General features: G+C 34.5%; 3 protein-coding genes and 1 long non-coding RNA gene across 9 annotated transcripts; 1 reads left to right on the top strand and 3 right to left on the bottom strand.

The window, feature by feature from the left end:
- The first annotated feature begins 1,245 nt into the window (after positions 1-1,245).
- Positions 1,246-17,107, top strand: LOC147532234 (patatin-like protein 3). 4 transcript variants are annotated; one of them, XR_015227641.1, is made up of 7 exons: positions 1,246-1,426; positions 16,104-16,153; positions 16,243-16,281; positions 16,381-16,485; positions 16,562-16,593; positions 16,803-16,862; positions 16,993-17,107. XR_015227641.1 is itself a non-coding variant. In XM_086647888.1 (5 exons), exons 3-5 carry the CDS (start codon positions 2,597-2,599, stop codon positions 3,812-3,814), a joined length of 480 nt encoding a protein of 159 aa, XP_086504014.1. In that variant the 5' UTR covers positions 1,325-1,426; positions 2,188-2,349; positions 2,525-2,596; the 3' UTR covers positions 3,815-4,045. The 4 variants fall into 4 exon arrangements, 1 of the variants encoding a protein (XP_086504014.1); XR_015227640.1 differs by lacking the exon at positions 16,243-16,281; XR_015227639.1 differs by lacking the exon at positions 16,243-16,281 and having other exon boundaries at positions 16,342-16,485.
- Positions 4,365-5,380, bottom strand: LOC147532237 (uncharacterized). Its single transcript, XM_086649921.1, is given in 2 exon segments — positions 4,365-4,975; positions 5,053-5,380. Coding segments are annotated over 2 exon segments (720 nt in total). The 5' UTR covers positions 5,248-5,380; the 3' UTR covers positions 4,365-4,450.
- LOC147532235 (uncharacterized) lies at positions 7,368-14,785 on the bottom strand. Its single transcript, XM_086645072.1, has 6 exons — positions 14,393-14,785; positions 13,951-14,177; positions 10,600-10,701; positions 10,401-10,507; positions 10,201-10,309; positions 7,368-7,653 (listed from the first exon to the last, which is right to left on the bottom strand). Exons 2-6 carry the CDS (start codon positions 14,155-14,157, stop codon positions 7,495-7,497), a joined length of 684 nt encoding a protein of 227 aa, XP_086501198.1. The 5' UTR covers positions 14,158-14,177; positions 14,393-14,785; the 3' UTR covers positions 7,368-7,494.
- Positions 11,818-13,758, bottom strand: LOC147532236 (uncharacterized). Of its 3 annotated transcripts, none has more exons than XR_015227151.1 (7): positions 13,569-13,758; positions 13,329-13,463; positions 13,128-13,243; positions 12,948-13,034; positions 12,546-12,694; positions 12,311-12,423; positions 11,818-12,202 (listed from the first exon to the last, which is right to left on the bottom strand). It is a non-coding gene; the product is annotated as an uncharacterized LOC147532236 (long non-coding RNA). The 3 variants fall into 3 exon arrangements; XR_015227153.1 differs by having other exon boundaries at positions 12,546-12,670; positions 13,329-13,399; XR_015227152.1 differs by having other exon boundaries at positions 12,546-12,670; positions 13,329-13,449; positions 13,569-13,597.
- Positions 17,108-18,976: the final 1,869 nt, after the last annotated feature.

Below are 18,976 nucleotides of genomic sequence, written 5' to 3'. Positions count from 1 at the left end.
GAAAGATCACACAGAAGTTAACATTCTAAAAGATGGAAAAGAAAATGTGAAGTCCTTATGATGTAGACACATCGGAAATAATAAGAATACTAAAACTTGAATAAAGAACGATTAAAGTAAAGGGAAAATACGATAACTTGATTAATAATTCTCTGAAAGGTGAATAAGAATGACAGACTTGACGTCTTTTTATACAAACTTGGACTCTTCTAGATAGACTCAAACCACGAGTCCTAAATATAAAAGATACTCAAAGTTAGAAACTCGTAAACCTAGGAAATACTCAAACATAGAAATTCTCAAATCTAACCCTAATGGACTCGGACATAAGGCCCTCTAGCTAGCTTGGCCGTGAGGCCAGTACAGTCTGCATCACCTTAGCTCACCTATACAGACTTACATCATCACCTTAGCTCACCTATACAGACATGGCACCGAACTTAATTTTGGCCGAGGCTATAGGGAAGCTTCTTAGCTTCTGAATGAACTTCGTTACCCGAGAGCATAAACGAGGGCTTAACCCCCTAGACGAATTGGCCACGCGAAGATTAACTATATTCAAGATAGTAGAATTCTTCAACAAAATTTCCAAAAACTTGAGTTCGTTAACGCACCCTAAGAATCCTCGAATTTCGACATACTTTAGGTGTTTGAGCAAGCACGGTAACGAAGACCCTGCATCCCAATAGTCATCTGAAGTAAATTTGACCTAGAAGAAGAAGAAAATGGTAATTAGAGTAGGCAGAATCTCTCTCCCTAACTAATAACAAAAAAAAAAAAAAAATTGGTTACCTCATCAACGAAGGGATAAAGTTGGGGACTCTGATAATGATTCTGGATACAAATGAACAATATAAGCTCATCTTCAAAGATGAAGAAAAATTAATTAAAGACATGAAAACTAAAACACAGTTGAGAAAGATTTTACCCCAATAAGTTTCAACTTAATATATACTATATTAGGAGAAACCTTCAACAAGTTCATGATTGAACGAAAGGATTCTCTTGAAAGCCACGACTCAAGCTTCAAGTATTTTAGATTATAGCTTTGAGGGGGGCAAATATCTAACAGTTGAGGAGGTTCCGAGATAACAACCTTGCACATTTAAAAAAAATACTCCTAGGTAAATTAAAAATGTACTAGAATTTGATATTTCCGAATCACAAACAACAACATGTAATAACAACTTGTGTGTGTGTGGCAATAGAATAATAATCCTATATACTATCAGTGAACCAATTAGGCGCCGGGTGGGTGGGTGGGGAATTTATTGATGACAAAAGAAAGTCAAGAAAAGGAAAAGTGACATACATACCTCAAAGAAGGAAGAATTCCAGAGACATCTCCATCTTCTTGACAAAAGACTAGTTCTGGCAACTTCTTTCACAGTAAGGAAGGACATGATATGATCAATTAGATCATCAGGTAAGTTGCTAAGTCTATCTAAATCTTTAGAATGTACTAATGATTTTCTTTCTCCCATTCTGAACTAGGGTAACTAACAAGAGATTGAACTACGTTTCTTCTTTTTGAGATGAAGAAATTAGGGTTTTGGTTGAGATTCAATAAATGATTAGGCAAAGCAACAAAGTCGTTGTAGTATAGTGGTAAGTATTCCCGCCTGTTACGCGGGTGACCCGGGTTCGATCCCCGGCAGGGGCGTAATTAATTTTTGTTTTTTTCCTTCATGTGGTGAACTGATCATTATATTAGTCTTTAATTAAAAAATACTAGGGTTTACTAGTCAATTATAATATTAGGGTTTATGTTACAAAGACAATATTAGTTAACCCCTGGTTAGTGTCTTGCTAACATTATTTTATAAAGTCAATTTCGTAAAATACCTTAACATGTTTGCACGATCGAAAACAATATATAATTCCTTATACTCTAGTAGACTTTATACTACATTTACATATAACATGAGCAATTAATTGAGCATTTTGCGCGGCTGATAAATTATGTCAAGATATTTTTTCCTGTGAAGAGTCCTTTAACCCGAAAGTTAGCTCAACTAAGTTAGTTCAAGAGTCCAGGGTTCCCTAGTATTTGATTTGGAATGCGAAAACAATTCAAAGCATGTGTAAATTAGTTCTACAATAATGAAGCCATTAAGTTAGGACAATGCGTATCTTTTTCACTTAGGTAAGCTCATTATTGTGATCGATATTTACAACTTTATGTAGGTGAAAAGCTCGCCAACATTGGATGCTCGTCTATCAGATATCTGCATTGCCACTTCTGCTGCACCAACATTTCTTCCATCTTATTATTTCGAAAACAAAGATAAGGATGGCAATGTACGAGAATTCAACCTCATCGATGGTGGTGTCGCCTGTAATAATCCGGTAAATGCATGCATAACTCAAAAGCTAGTGAAAGGAGCCATGCATAGTTTAATAACCAGCAATTCAAGCTCAACTTTCAATATATTGTTTTTACTAAGTTGATAATATTTTACAAATTAAGATTATGTTAAAAAGAAAAAGACTAATGATAGTGATTATAAACTGATTAATGCAGTCTCTGGTTGCTATTAGTGAAGTAACAAAGCAAGTGTTCAAGAAAAACCCTGATTTCTTGCCAATAAAGCCAATGGAATTTGCAAAACTTCTGGTTGTGTCATTAGGGACTGGGTCAGCAAAAGTGGAAGAAAAATATGATGCTAAAATGGCAGCAAAATGGGGAATATTTGGGTGGTTAACAAGTAAAAATTCAACCCCAATTCTTGATGTGTTCAATCAATCAAGTGCAGATATGGTTGATTACCATATGTCTGTTGTTTTTCAAGCTCTTCAATCTGAAGCTCAGTACTTAAGGATCCAGGTATAAAGTTAGTTTACCCTACATAAATGATTTTTTTTTTTGATTTAATCCTTGCAAAATGCTTAATTCAAATATGCTCCTTGTTTCAATTGGTGATTAAACTTCCCTCCTCCAACCGCCACAAATAAGTTATAATTTTTAACATATGACCAAATTGCCACGAAGTTATACTTACCTCTTTTAGATCGGTTTTCTGAACAAATCTTAATTTGAAATTTTCACTAATTAAGTTTTTTATTCGGAATTTTGAAGTTAATAAACTCTCAAGTATCCGACTTGATATTTTTATTTTATGTGTATTAGTATTCATGTTATCATGTGTAACTATCATATTCGCTCAATTACAAATTTTCTTATTCTTTTTACAAGAATTTCAAAACTATCGTTTTATAATTTGACTCTAGCTTTATATATCTCACTAAATATACGAAATGAAGATTATTCTAATTAGAGTGGGGCTTAGTTCTTAGATTAATCTTAATGTTATTATTCCATGTGAACTAATTTTTGTATGTCATGACCTCATGACCTTTCCATGAATGAAAAAAACAAAAACAGGATGATGGGTTAACAGGGAAGATTTCATCTGTTGATGTTGCTACCAAGGAAAATTTAGAAAATCTTGTGAAAGTGGGTGAGAATTTGTTGAAGAAACCATTTTCAAGAGTGAATCTTGAAACAGGTCAAACAGAAGCTATTCCAAATGGTGGAACTAATGAGGAGGTTCTCAAAAAGTAAGATTATCAATTTGCTCCTCTTGTTAATTGTTTGTTACCACCATTTCTAACTTAATAGAGAAATTTCGAACGCAATACTTGTTTTCAATTCTTATTCAGATTAATACAAAAATAAGCGTGCAAAACGGTAAGTCTCTTTAAGTCGTATTTTGATCTAATTTCTTATGCTCTTTATAGATTTGCCAAAATACTTCCAGACGAAAGGCGAGTTCGAGAATCAAGATCACCTCATGCACAACCTTTGAAATGAAATTAGGGTAAGAAACTATATAATAAGGTGTGGTTGTTTTACGTTTGTTCAATATGTCATTCAAACAATTTATTCTGATAACAAGTTGTTATTTTATGCATTTCATCAAATGTGTATATTTATATATATTATGGTAATAGACATGAAGGTTCTCATTGTAAAAGTGTTTGTAGTTTCGATGTAATAAAAATATGTATAGTAATTCAATCTTATTATTTCTCTTTCTTCGTATATTAATAGTGTCCGAGTTCATATTCAAATATTACCGTTCCAAACATAATGGAATTGTCCACAACTTTAAATTGGAGTGGTTACCACGTTAGTTTTCACCTTCTAGGTCAAAAGTACTTCGAGACACGAAGTCATGCCCCTTAAACTATCCTGACATTTCAAAAGAAAAAATACAATGGAATTTAACTTGTTTGTCTAATATAGTACTAATTAATATTCTTCGAAGAATCGAAGAACAAGTACAAAAACAAGAAAGAAAATGTGGAATTTAATTCAGAAATCATCAAAATACCAATTATTCAAATTTTGTAAATTAGTTTATTCATTTTGAACTTCATGCATTTTATTGCTCTCCTTGCATGAATATCTTTTATTGAAAATGATAAAAGGATTAATTCGATGGTTTTAATTCAACATCTTAAGCTTTTGATGAGAACCTCCTCTATGCTTTAACCAAGATTCTGAAGGAGAAGTTGGTAATGGTGGAAGCAACAATTCCTTCCTACATAACCCAAATGGCCAACCTTCACAATGACAAAACTCTTGCAATATTGATCTCTTTCGAGTCATCTTGGAAAACTCGATAACCCTTCCAGTACTCGAACAGCGAGAAAAACAACTCCCACCAGCTGAGAAGAAGATTTCTGCAGTTGAGCTGGAACAACAATGAGAACCCACAGAGTAATAGATGGTTTCAGTCTCATCAAAATCACCACCCACTTCTTTTTGTTGTTGTTCTTTCTCATCATTGTTTGTTTCTATTCCTTCTTCGTTTCGGACTGGGTAAGCGGCAGCCCAACGAGAGCTTGAATTGGTTGAGGAGAAACCGTTTTTACGTCTAAGTTTCGCTTCCATTGCAAGAGTTTGAATTCTAAAGATGATTGCCTGCATGTGAGAGGAATATAATTAACTAGTCAAGTAATGATCTAGCTAAGAACATATGCATATATATAGACTATGAAAGTGAAAGATTGTGAATAAAAGTTGTTTTAGCTTTAGTATATTAGTATTTCTTGTTCGTATTCGACATCACTATTAATCGAATACTCTTCTTCTTCTTCGACGTCAAAAGATGGTGAAGTTATTGGAAGGAAAGTGCAGCTTTGGCCAAAAGCTTGTTTCATTGCTTCACTAAAGAGATTCAATGGTTTGAGATGGTTTTTGGGTTCCTCTTTTTCTTCTTCATGAGCAAAGAAACTCATGTTAATGATGTGGTGGTGGTGGTGGTGGTGGTGGTGGTGGTGGTGTGTGTGTGTGTGTGTGTGTGTGTGAGGGCTGGGTGGTCTTAGGTTTAGATACTTCAGATGAAGGGGGATGAATTTATTTGAAAAATACATGATGTGAGCCAAAAATTTGTGATAGTGGCCTTGCAGCTAAGCTTATTTAAAAATATAGGTTTCTACCCTTTAAGGCAAAGATAGTTCCTTGATTAGGTTAGAGTAAGGAGTAAATCATCATAAATTGATATGTTACCATCATAACTTGATATGGTTTCATACATATATAATTAGCTAAGTTGGCATGTAATTTTCATATCTTTACTTTTATTTTGAAAGGATTCATATATATACTTTAAGCTCACGTTTTTAAGTCAAGATTAAGACCTTATTCCTAATTCCAAGTGCACTTCAAGATGTCAAAATCATCTTCAATAAACAACCATTAAACCAGGACTTCAAATTAAAAACCTTTCTTACATAGCAAACACTCTTATGAAATTGACACCAATACACATTTCCAAAAAGTATTTATACATGTAGAACCATTTAGACCTCAAAACGATGTAGCTTGCCGGCCCATACGAGTACACTAATGGTCATGTTAGTAGTCGGCCCCGTATCCGCCCCACCTGATTCCTACCCTTAAGAGGTATTGTGAGGTTGACATAGCCATTATATATGGTCGTGGTTGTAGATGTTGCTCAAGTTCTTATTTTCTACCATCTATTGATGGTGGCCATGGTCATCCTTGATTAATAATAGTTATAGATGTTTTATGACTTTGTTTCCTAGCCTCTATAGTAGATGGCCTGGGCTGTGAATGGTTTTTCTTTCTAGATGATACTGTCGAGGTAGTCAATTCAAAAGACACCTAAAAAAACATAACAATTATGAAAACTTCTGAATCAAATAAAACCCTGAAATTATCAATTAAAGAGAAAAGATTAGAGAATATTTGAAAACTTACTTTGAGAATCCATCTGATCGACCACATATAAAAAAGCTTAGAGAAAAGATTACGAGGTCCATAAAAAAGCTTGACTCGAGAATGCTAAGGAGAACAAAGAAGATGCACCACCTATAACAAATCAACTAAAACCCCAAAAACTTTATATCCCAATTTACGCCCTCTACTGGCTATATGGGGGTAAAATTGATGAACTCACACTACAAAGGATATAAGCCCATCATTGTTAGGATTAAAAAGCATAAGAATTGATTATTAAAAGGATAGTCAATACATACCATCTCTTCGTTCTCTCACTAACAAAACCCGTCTCTCTTGACGTTAAAAGAATTGACAACAAGTTATAATTAGTCAAAAAAAATGTAAATAGCAGTTCATTTTTGTACACTATATACTTGACTAAGTGGTGTGAAAGAAAATCAGGTCATGGAAATTGTTGTAGGGGGTGTTGCTTCCCGAGAACTTCAACGAACCACGCCTTCCAAGCTTCCAGGTAATGTGACTAAAGAGAGCGGTTAGAGCTGCCATCACAACATAAAGAGATCGAGTTTTTGTTAAGTAGTTCTTCGAAGAAATTGATATGCCCATGAAAAGGGATTTCAGTATGAAGATGGTTAACCGAACTTGAACCATAGCGGTAGTAAGTCATACTGGTATGTATATAAACACTTTTTATGGGATGAAGAGATAAGAAACTAATGGAGAAAGACTGACAAATGATTGATTTGACAAACATTATCAAGATAATTTCATCATTCTGAAATCACTAGGATGCTCAAATTGGTGGATTTCCTCACTTTTGAAGAAGTTAGTGACGGAATAGTATGTAAACGGATTCTCAATTACCACATGAACAGTTTGCAAACATCTGAATATGGCTTGTAGGAAGCATTGTGCTATAAAAATCGGTCGCTTGATTTTATGAAGCTATGAAATTGAACGCTTTATCTATATTATAAATGTAAACTTTGGTCATTCACATACTGGTGGGGCACTAGGGATTTCAATAACATTTCGAGATCTTATTCTAAGTGCACCCATTCATCCCACAAAGATTTTCAAAGTGCTTTTTGTTTTTCAGTCATGTTAAACAATGAAAAGATACAAAAAACACACAACCCTGAATGGTTAACAATTTTTCTAAAACAAAAGTTCATTTTTGTTTAGGTTAATAGTTAATATCATTGCCAATGCTAACCACAAAAAGAAACCACATGTAGCATAACATATATCTATTGTCTGTCCCCACAAAATATCATCCATCATCTCCTCCCAAGGCTGCCTGGCACCGTCATTATCACCAAGAGCTTCCTCAACTGTGATCCTATTGCACTTCCAAATGCCGAGAATTTTGTCAAGAGTTTAAAAATATCAGACCAATTATCGTATGTAAACAGATCCAACAACTCTTTTATAAGATCCTACAATTGCAAAAACTCGTATTAGTTAGTTTCTCTTTTCTAGAAACAATATTAGAATCCAACATTTAGTATACGACTCCATAACTGTTGGGTTTTCCTCCTAGTGGGGAAACCTAGTTGGGTTTGGATTAGGAAACCAAACCCGGGCCCGAGTCGAGTTTCTTTGGGTCGGTTACTTATGACGGTGGAATTAGGGTTAAGGGTAAGTCTATAAATACTTCCTTAATCTTAATTAGAAGTATGCAACATAATTAGAAACGCACAAGAGAAGAAGGGAGAGAAGGAGGTTGCCGAGAAGAGCGGGGCAGAACTTTTTCAGCACGCGCAGTCTTCGTTGTTCGGAAAATCCGACGGTGAGTTCTTCTCCGATTGAGCTGAAATTTGGCAGAACTGTTCTTGACATATTTATCTAGTATTTGTACGGAGGGATCGTTGATTGGTCGCTGGAATCCTAGTGAATTTAGGGTCGTTTTGGGCTGCAGATTTCTGGACTGTTTTGTTCTTTCTTGTGAGGGTTTCTCCGTGTTTCTTCGTGTTTGAGATTGATTCTTTTGGGAAGGGTCTGAGTCTCGGTTGGACGTAGTCTGTAACTACTTTGCTATCATAGTTGATTTGGTTGGACTACGAGTCCCGTGGTTTTTACTTCTCACGTTGAGGAGGTTTCCCACGTTAAAAATCGTTGTCTTATTTACTTTCAGTTCTTTGTTTATTGCTCCCACATATTCTTCTATATTATCCTCGTAACTAACACAAAGGGAAAAACTCTTGTTTCCGCTGCGCCTAAGTGCCCGTTTTTCCCAACAATAACTAGTCCAATGTAAGAAAGACATTAAGATGTAAACAAACACCAAATCATTTCACATCATTCTTTCATCGGATTTCAATGTACTTCTTCCTTCTCTTCCAAATCTAGATTAAATCAGGGAGATTTGCTGTTTGGACTCCCTTTCCTATAATTGACTTGCACTTTGGACTCCCTTTTTCCAGAGTTGCACTTTGGACTCCCTTTTTCAAAATAATAAGTTATATGTAACAGTTCCAAAATAATGACACAGTGAAAGTACTATTTTACCCTCGTTTTGGAAATTGAATCACAGACAAATCGTGGGTTTAGTTGAAGATGTATAATAGGGAGAAACCCATTTTCCAATTTAATCAATTTCTATAACAACTCATTGTATTGCAAGGATGGGTATGACGAATGAAAAACCCAGATCATATAGACTGGAAATTTTATCAAGCATCAGGTGTGAACCAGTTTGATGAAGAAATTTGGGTTTGGTTACTGGCTGGATTGACTCCGGTTTGGAAGACCCAGATGAAGATGGGTATGAAGATTGAAGAGCAGGTAAAGCTATTGGTGAAGAAAAGGAATGAAATGTTAGTGAGATGCCTTATTTTCCTGTTTTTAATAAGAGAAGAAGGAGCATCTCATGGCTTTTTATTTTCAGTCTTGCTTCAATAAATTTTGTTTTAGAAAGAGAAGTTGTCAATCTTAGAGAGAGAAAGAGTGTTTTTTATTCATTTCATTAGCTAGGTTGGGTAATGGAGCTCTTTATAGACAAGTTTAGAGAGAGAAAGAGTGTGATGTTGCTCAAAGTGAGGGGATGATGACATGATGTTAATGGAACATGAAGAGGTATGATGGATTTAACCAAAAACAACCCCCTGAAATTCTTTTTCAAGTTTGAGTTTCAGAGGCATAGGGATACTACTAATTAGAAACAATGGAGAATCTCTTAACTTATCTGAAAATGCCTTCACTAATAATACTAAGTATCAGTTAATGGCACAACAAAGATATTAACTCATACTATTATGAGTGCCTTCATTATTATGAATTCAATTTTGATGAGAACAGAGATATTATTGTTTCTGATTAGTTCAATTCAGTTCAATTCATGGTGAAATTGAGGTTTATCAAAGAAATTTGAAGTTGTTGTTTCTGATTATCCAAAACCAATATTATCCATGATAATTAGTCATCCTCTTGATTTTTGGTGATTGAGTTATATTGGATATTAGGGTTTGTGTGGTGTGTTTGTTAAATGGAGGAAGAAGATGAGTTAAATAAACTAGGGAGTCCAAACTGCAATATTGCTAATCTAAGGGTAAATTGGGCATTTTTGTAAGTATAACCTTAGAGACGGAATATTCCCGGATGATTCCGTCAAAAGGGAGTCCAAAGTGCAACTCTGGAAAAAGGGAGTCCAAACAGCAAGTCAATTATAGGAAAGGGGGTCCAAACAGCAAGTCAATTATAAGAAAGGGGGTCCAAACAGCAAATCTCCCATTAATAAATTGTTAACGTTTCAAACAACCTTTTATACTATGGTTGCAAAACCTCATAACGTAGAGTTTCCCCTTATCAATAAGAATACTCGGACATAAGAAACTTATGGACTTTTTTCTACTTTGAAATTAGATAGCGGGAAAAAAAAAAACTAGTATTGTCTCTGGATAGCATCACGCTATCAATGTCCGACACCAAAAGCATTAAAAATCAATCACTATTAAACGAATCACAAGAACAAAAATAGATATTACCTTGTACTTCTCTCCACGGCACTTTGCAGTTGCGTCTTTCTTGCCGTAATACTTTTCGAAGTTGATCACAGCCCTCAGGATAATAAATTTCGTAAAAGTCCCCTCGGTACTGTCACCAAGCGTGGGTTTTTTTATTTTGAAAGGTTTGAATTAATATTAATAGAAAAAGGATTTCAATGAAGAAAAAAAAAAAGCTTTACCGGTACATATTCTCCCACGTTCGCGCCATATGATCAAATGACTCATCCAATGTCCAAGGGTCTCCTAGTGTGGGATCATTCTTTATCTTATCAACAACACCTTTAATCTGTTCACATAACCAAAATTCAGCAAACAGTAAATTCAAATACAATAAGATGCGAGATGGGCAGGAGAGTTGGAGTTGAGGTTTTACAATACCTTTTTTAATTTACGAAAACACGCTGTAATATTAGGATTAATGACTTTGTCAATGAATTCTCTGTAGGCATTTCTTTCAGCTAGGCATAGCTCACCAAATTCCTAAAGATCATACATATTACGACATCAAATTTACTCTCAAAGACACTAACATAAGTGGTTAACAAACAAGACATATTATAATATTACTAGGCATAACCCGTGCCACTGGCACGGGAAAAATCAAATTTAAATATAGGTCAAGGGATTTACCTAATATTATGGTATATGATCTTTCCTCCTCCAACAAAGTTTGGAATTTTCTATCATTTAATGCAATTTTACCATCACAAACCCACGTCTCTCTCTCCTCTCTCTCTAAAATAACTGTTTGCTTCTAAAGTCCAGGAGTGTTTTTGCCTCTCCGGCGAAGGGAAGACCCTTCGCCGGATTCCTTTTTTTTTTTGTTTATAATAAAGATCCAACACCTTCAACAATGTCCGGCGACTCAATCAATCTCACAATTCTTTCCATCGGCGGCCAATTTGTCTGTCAAAGTTTATGCCGTTGTCATCTTCAACATTAGTGATGGTTATGTGAGGCGTCCAGATTAAGTAGAGAGGGAGATTGGTGGCATTGGACATTGAATATCACCATCACATGTTGATATTTCACGAGAAGGTGAACCCTAAAGAGGTCTTTGGTGGATGACACTCAATCGGCTTCGGGGTCTAAGAGATAATGATGAAGAAGATCGACACACGCATAAACAATCAAAACATAAGATTCTTCGCTTCATGGAAATGGAAAAGGCTATAATCGGTGTTTCGTTCGACTTTATCTTCTTCACAATGATGGATATGGTGGAGTGATGGAGGCGGGTTTCCGGCGACAATGGCGATTTTCCTGCGACAATGGCGGTGTTTAGTTTGTTTAGTTTTTTATTTTTTTGTCAGACCTTTAGGGTCTCCTTTCACGGATCTTTAGGATCCTTTTGTCAGACCTTTAGGGTCTCCTTTCACGGATCTTTAGGATCCTTTTGTTAGACCTTTAGGGTCTCTCTTCTCGGATCTTTAAGGATCTTTTGTGGCAGTGTTTAGTTCAATTCTTTTCCCTTTATGAGGTACTTTGCATTTAAAGGTATGTAACTCTCATGAAATCTTCAGATGAGAGAAATTACAAATTATCATCCATGTAACATCGTGATTTTATCACTTATTAATGGATATGTTTCCCTTGGATTAAAAAAAAATGCAATTTTACATCAAATTGGAATCGTTGAGGATATTGGTACTGTTTTAAGACGGGCCAATCTTCGATTTCACTACTCTCATCACCATCACCTATTACCAATCGCCATCTTTTCTTATTTCAACAAAAAAATACCATCTTTTCTTCCATCTACTTCTCCGGCTCACATGTTTCTTTCTCCCCAACACCATCTCTTCTTTGCAACAAATTCTAGTACATAGTCGATTTTATAAAACCACTGGAGTCAAGCAAACTTCGAGTTTCTAAATTAAAGCATGGAAATCTATTGAATCTAGATAATTGGCATCATCAAGTCCAACACGGTAGTTCTCCAAGGATATACCAACAAAACCAATTACAGATGCTACTTTCTCTGTTATACTTCAGAAACAAATAAATTCATAAGTATAACCAATTAACCATATGATGCTTAATGAGAAAGATAATGGTTAGTAATCCAGGAATTATCGATTTAATGTACCTTGTTTTACGAGACCCACTTGGACCACCAATGTCAACTGTCACAAGTCCATCTTTCTTTCCTCGAAGTACTTGAATAGACATTACTAACAAATGATACCCACCATCAAAGGACTGCGACAAATATTACACATTAAATTTTGCTAAGAAATTCATAATTAACAAAATGTAACAAAAGACAACAGATTGCTTCGATAGATATACAATTGCTAACGAATTATAGCTTAAGTACTTACAAAACATTCTTTAACATAGACTCAAAACGCAGGTTAGAACCCCACGAGCAACACCAACCATTGTATAGGATGCTTCTTATTTATATAAAATCCTTTTTTCCCACGCAAGTGAAGATTCTTTTTACCTGAGGAGCGAAGATTCTTTTTACCTGAGGCACTCTCCAAATCGAAAGTTGATGAATTCTTTAAATTCAAAAATCTCCGTAATAAAAAAACTCAATTAAGATTTATATTAATATATAAAACCAAATGAAGAACACTATAAAACCAAATGAAGAACACTATAACATAAAAATTTCACGCCAAAAACAGAGATGAATGGAAAATTGAATTGTAAATTTAGTAAAAAAAAATTAAATAGAAACTTGGTAATGAAATTGAACGGTAGTAAAGATTATTTACCCGTTAAGGATGCTAGATGATCGTAAAGCTTTTACAGAGATGAATCTTTTGAAAAGAAAAAGACAGAGAGTCTCTCTTTCCCACTCTCTGAATTAGATGAAATCAAATGAGGAAGAAGTAAGTACATGAAAATGAAATAAAAAATATAGTTTATTTGAGGAAAAAGATAAATACGAATACCAAACAGTGTAGATAGGGTTCAACTGTTCCAAGATCAATACCAATACCAATTTTTCCAAGACCTTCCCAATTGATTGGCAACCATGTAAATCCTTTAAATCATAGCATCTTAAACCCTGTTATCCCCACCATAAATATCAAACAAACAAAAAACTATAAACCACAAGTATCAAACAATCAAAATCTATCTTATGGATTTACCTCTTGTCAAAAACATCTTGTTCATCTTCAAAATACTACTACCATTCTCTTCCCTTCAAACATCTTCTTCTCTGTCACATTGTAATTGAGTTATTTTGTCAAACACCTTCGTTGCAAATTTCTGGTTTACAAGTTCTAATCATCAAAAAACATCTATTAAAGCTTCGATTTGAAATTCGTCAAAATCAAGGAACATAAGAAAGTTTCAGGTCTGCAAATTCGCCAAAATTGATAACTCACCTACATGAAGATTTGATTTTATAAGAAAATCCTTGAAGATTCAAGAGAGATAACTTGATGGAAGATCAACTGAAAAGAAGCTTCAAATAAACTGCAAAACCAGGTGTGGATGTGCCAAGAAGAAGAGAGGTGAAGTAATGTCGGGATAAAGTAACCGAAATTCTCTCATTCATGAGGGGAGTAATGTGAAGTGAAGAGGAAGAATTTAGCCGGTTCATTTGATTGAAGGAGAGAGAGAGACACGAGATTCCGGCCGTCTGATTTATTTAAAGGGTCCAGATTCATTCCACCGTGTAGTCCTAGATGGCAGTTTTATTCATTTTGATCCTAGTCAGATTGTCCTAGTCACAACTTTTGTGTTTTGTTATATAGATGTTACCACCTCCCAGAACTTGGCCTCCTTTTCTATCTCTTCTAATGCAGCAGTTTGATCCAATTGTACACCCAATTTGGATTTTCCAAAACATTGATAGTAGTCATCCATATAGTTATACAAATCAAACAAAGTTAGGTCTAGAATTTCTAAAAGAGAGCCATCAACCCCATCTCTCTTCTTTTCTACATTGTTCTTCATTTTCCAAAGAAACATATTCTTGTTAGCTTCATCCTCTATAAGAAAAATGAACAAAAAAAAATTTGCAAAATTATTTGATTTATCCAAAGTTAGGGTTTCATTATTAAAGATTTAAGCTTTACTTGAAACATATGAATCAATATAAACAAAGTTAGGGTTTCATTATTAAAGATTTAAGCTTTACTTGAAACATATGAATCAATATAAACAAAGCATCTATGAAGATGGAAACCACTTATAATAGATCAACCTGTATCTCTTCAATTTAGGGAGGAAATTTCTGGTTAATTTGTCAAACTCTTCCTGGGTAGTAGTAGTTTCTTCTTGCTTTTTCTCGCACATACTGTTTTTTTCTTCTTCTAAGTTTGCCTCCTCGTTTTTTCTTTTTCTCGACACTTCTGGCTCCATGATTTCTCTCGATCAGGCGTTTCCCTTTTTTCTTTCTTTTTAGGGTTTCTTTCTTCAACAAGAGGCAAGAGCGTCGTCCTCTTTGGTATAATATTGAACTTTCCTTTGTTAGTTATTTCAGTTATACTGCTGCTGAATCACTGGTTATGACCAAATCTCACCACCATCTCCATGTATGGAAATCTCATACATTATTTTAATTCTCACTTAAACCAATAGGCAAAATTGATGTATCAATGTCGTAGTTTAGTTGTGCTATAAGTTCGTTCTTTCTTGTAAGACTAAGAAATTAGCTAGGCGGTTGTCGTGCTTATCAATGACATTTTAATGACTATCGTAGATCGTAATCAATTTAAAAAAAAATCAAAATTGATTGATGCGTCTGTATTTATCTTGCAAGAGTCAAGTTTGGGTTACAAAAGCTCCGTGCGTCTGATTTCAAAAAAAAAATGTGGTGCATATCGAGTTTTCTCTAGTTAGACTGTTAGAAACTCGAACAACTAAAAAGGCACGCAGGTTTGGATGGGTTTTTCGACATCACTTTTTTGTCAAATTACCGCCTATAATCTTAACAGATATATAAAATTTCATAGCGAGATCGACCCAACCCAATGAGAAAGTAAACCTGCAGTCACTTGCCCCGACCTGATGATTCCCACCCTTAATTATGTCGTTCGGTTCATTAACTTTTGATTTCTAAATCTAATCTTCGATTTTTTTTTTCTTCCGGACATCTCAAATTCAAAATTAAAAAACATCTAGTAATCTTATTTGTTAAGTTTCAATTGAGATTCTCATTATTAAGTAGCGAAAATAGAGACTCCATTCATCAATTATTTTGTATCTCCAGTGCAAAACTCTGACTTGTTTTACTTAATTACGTGACATGCAAAGCTTATCTAAAAAGCATACTCTCTCATTATGGACTAAGAGCATCTCCAATGGGACACTCTAACAAACACTCTAAAAGTCCTAGTTGTCAAGGGCCAATAGAGATTCTCTTTCTTAAATGTCAATATAGAGTAGGGGTGGGAATCGGGCAGGGCTCGGGCACCCGTGGGCACTTCTAGTCCGGGCTCGGGCGTTTCGGGTGCCATATATCAATGCCCAAATGACTTATCGGGCGGGCTCGGGCCGGGCAAAACCAAAACTTTGTTGCACAAAGCCCGCCATGGGTACTAGCCCATGACGGGCATAACGGGCTTCGGGCGGGCCGGGTATCGGGTAAATCACCTTCAAATATTATTCCATATCTCATGAAAATCTCCCTGCATCATTTGGCTAAATCGAACCAGTTTTTCAGTTAATTTTTTTACTTGATTTTGTTAGAATCTTTTTTAGGTTCGATTTAGAACTTTAACCAAGTATATTTGTAATTTCATAACTATATTTTGTACCACAATTGATTTCTTTGTTTCATCATATACTATTTAAGTGGTTTATATTTTTGTTAAAAAAATAGTACATACAGATCAATCTAAATGAATATTTGGTTTTTTCATGTCTATATTAGTGTAGAGGTTGATTATAAACTACTCTATAATATAATACAGCTGGACGCTGGTTGCTTGGTATTAGAATCAAACGGCTCTTCCATCACCAGGTATTTCTTATTCTTTCATTATTTCATCAATACGGTTGGTATTTTCTTCGCGGATTATCATCACACAAAGGCATAAATAACCTTTCTAGGGTTTGCTATCTCTTCTTTCTATGGGCTCGTATACAATGGTGAGTTTGTAATAATATTTTTATCTCATTGGATCTGATTACTTGCGATCCTGCTTTCAGGGTTCTTTGACCTCTAATCGTTGTACTCATGGGTATTAGGCATCGCCAATTGATGATGACGATCTTTTAAAAATTGTAACGAGGGAGAAGAAGACACACAGGTTGCAGCGTTATCGTCTTTCATCTTCTGAAACTATCTTCTAAGTAAGGATTTTTTTTATTAGGGTTTAGTAGTTGTTCATGCAGATCATATTTGACTAATGAACTCTATGTGTTGTAGGTTGTGAAGAAAGAACATGAACTATTTTGTAGGTAAGGCTTTACTTTGTTTTAGGGTTGAAGTCTCGGGTTTCGTTTTAACAAATGCAGGTCCTGTTTTACCCGGAATTTGCTCGAGAAAGAGAGCCATATTATTTTCCTTCCTTACTTATTGGGTTAATAAGTTAATGAAATCAAGCCTGAGTGTACACTTATATTAGTACATAAATATATTTAAATAAGTTTTTGATCTTGCCTTTTAGGTGGCGCATCACGGAACCTTAAAAGAAAAGGAGTGTCGTGTATTTTATAATTGTTTGAAGGTTATTGCAGACTCTTTAAACTAAGTTTCCTTATGCCCTGTTAGATTCACATTTAAATTGGCTTCCAAATATGCTATTATTGTTTTGGAAAGTAAGCTAAACTCGTGCTTAACTTGTTTGAATTTTATAGTGTTAATCTAGGTGATTCGTAACATCAATGAAGAAAATTGTGTTATTAAGCACTTCCGGATTCTCGTAAATTATGGATTGCGGTTGTGGTGCGTACTTGAATGTTAGGTATTTAGATGGCGTTCTCTCTATAGAATTAGTTATATTAGCTGTCAACACATTCTACCGATCCATGTTGTAATGTTTGATATTTCTTTCTTCATTTTATAATTCGTTAGATATGTATCCCTTTAATTATGTAATAGATACAAAATATAGTTGAATAAAACTATATTTGTGTGAATATATGTCTTTTTGTTACGTTGTTCTACTGGCCAAACATCAATGTCTTCGTTAATCTTACTATTTTGACTAATTGAACTGAACGGGGATGATTGAAAGTTGAAAAAAAAGAATAACACAAGAAATTGGTTGTAGGTTGCAGCCCTTTAACATTGTTGTATGGAGTGAAAGCTGACAAGTGGAATTTATGACAAAATTACCCGCAGTTTTTTTAAGGTAATGTTTTAAGCATTCTTCATGTATTTATCATTTTTACAGCTCCTGATATGAAAATTTCGCATCTCTTTTGTGATATAAGATGACTACTTGCAACAAAAAAATATTTGTAAATGAATGGAGATGTGGGTTTTGGTAAAAAGTTTGTTTATCTTACATTGGTATGTTTCAATTTGGGGTTTCGGTAAAAAAAATTAGATTGTATTTTGCATTGGTATGTTTCAATTTGGGGTTTCGGTTTTACAAGTCAATCCGATCAACATCTTGTGGGTATCTCTGTCTCTTATGGTTAAACGCTTAATTATCTTCCTCTTTAGCTATTAAAAAGCTGCACAGGTAATATTTCAATATAGGGTTATTTTGTCTATCTGTATACATAACATGAACAACGATAGAAAAATATCAAACAATATTTGGAAAAGGGTAAAAAAATACTACCACTGTCAGCCATCTTGTGGGGGTTCAAGTACATAGAAATCAACTACAACTTCTATTCTTTTTAGCTTGTCAGAATGCTAATTCACATGAACAATAATTGGATTCATCTTTCTCAATTTCCCATTTTCCTTCCTATTTTGAACAACACTTCAATACCCACAGAGTTATAAATATTTATGATTCTTTTAGATGCATGAATTCCATTATAACCAGTACATGAAGGATAAAATAGTTCTTCAATAAGAACTTGTTTTTTCCCATTTTCCTTAATTCTTAGAATCCTTTTCCAAACCTCGAGATGTAATCGTTGCTCTTCTTTTAAGCTACCCATGTATTATAAATCAAAATTCTAAAGGAAATAACAGATGTAGACGAACCCCTTATAGGATCATTCAGACATAATACATCTGGACATTTCCTTGCATTAGTGGTTTTCTCGAATACTGTCTCCTCCATATCAGACTAATATTTGAAATTAATATGGTATTCTTTTAGTACTATTTGAAAATCAACGGGAAAAACAGTCTTCACTGCTGCTAACCACTTCTAAAACAACTACTTTTCTTACAATATATGGAGTTATAAGTCCATACATAACAATATTTTCAGCGTCCGGAACATTATTGATTTATTCTCAACAGTCAACTATTACAAATAAGTTTACGTTCTATTGAAATATGAACCAGTTCTTGCTTCATATATTCGAAATTCTTTTTGCCTTACTTTCCTCCTCTGGTTTGCAGGTGTCCGGAAATTGCGTTAGACAAGCCCTAATTCAAGCTAGGTGCACACCAATTCATTGATAATTTATGTCATAATTATTTGCATTTCCGTTCTTTATTTCCAACTCTGAACCACTTACATAACCTAGCTAAGCTCGTTCTTAACTTGTTTGAATTTATATTATAATTATTCTTGTAAGTTACTGACTACGGTTGTGTTGTGTACTTGAATGTTCGGTAGTTAGATGGTTTTCCGTCTTCCCTCTTTCGAATTAGTTATATTAGCTATCAGCACATTGACTGATCCATGTTGTAATGTAGTTTGAT

The sequence above is a fragment of the Eschscholzia californica genome, unplaced genomic scaffold (genome assembly GCF_041429995.1).
Source record: "Eschscholzia californica isolate CP2 unplaced genomic scaffold, dmEscCali1.0.p SCAF_6, whole genome shotgun sequence".
Lineage (NCBI taxonomy): Eukaryota > Viridiplantae > Streptophyta > Magnoliopsida > Ranunculales > Papaveraceae > Eschscholzia > Eschscholzia californica.
This window is presented reverse-complemented; position numbering and strand designations above follow the sequence as displayed.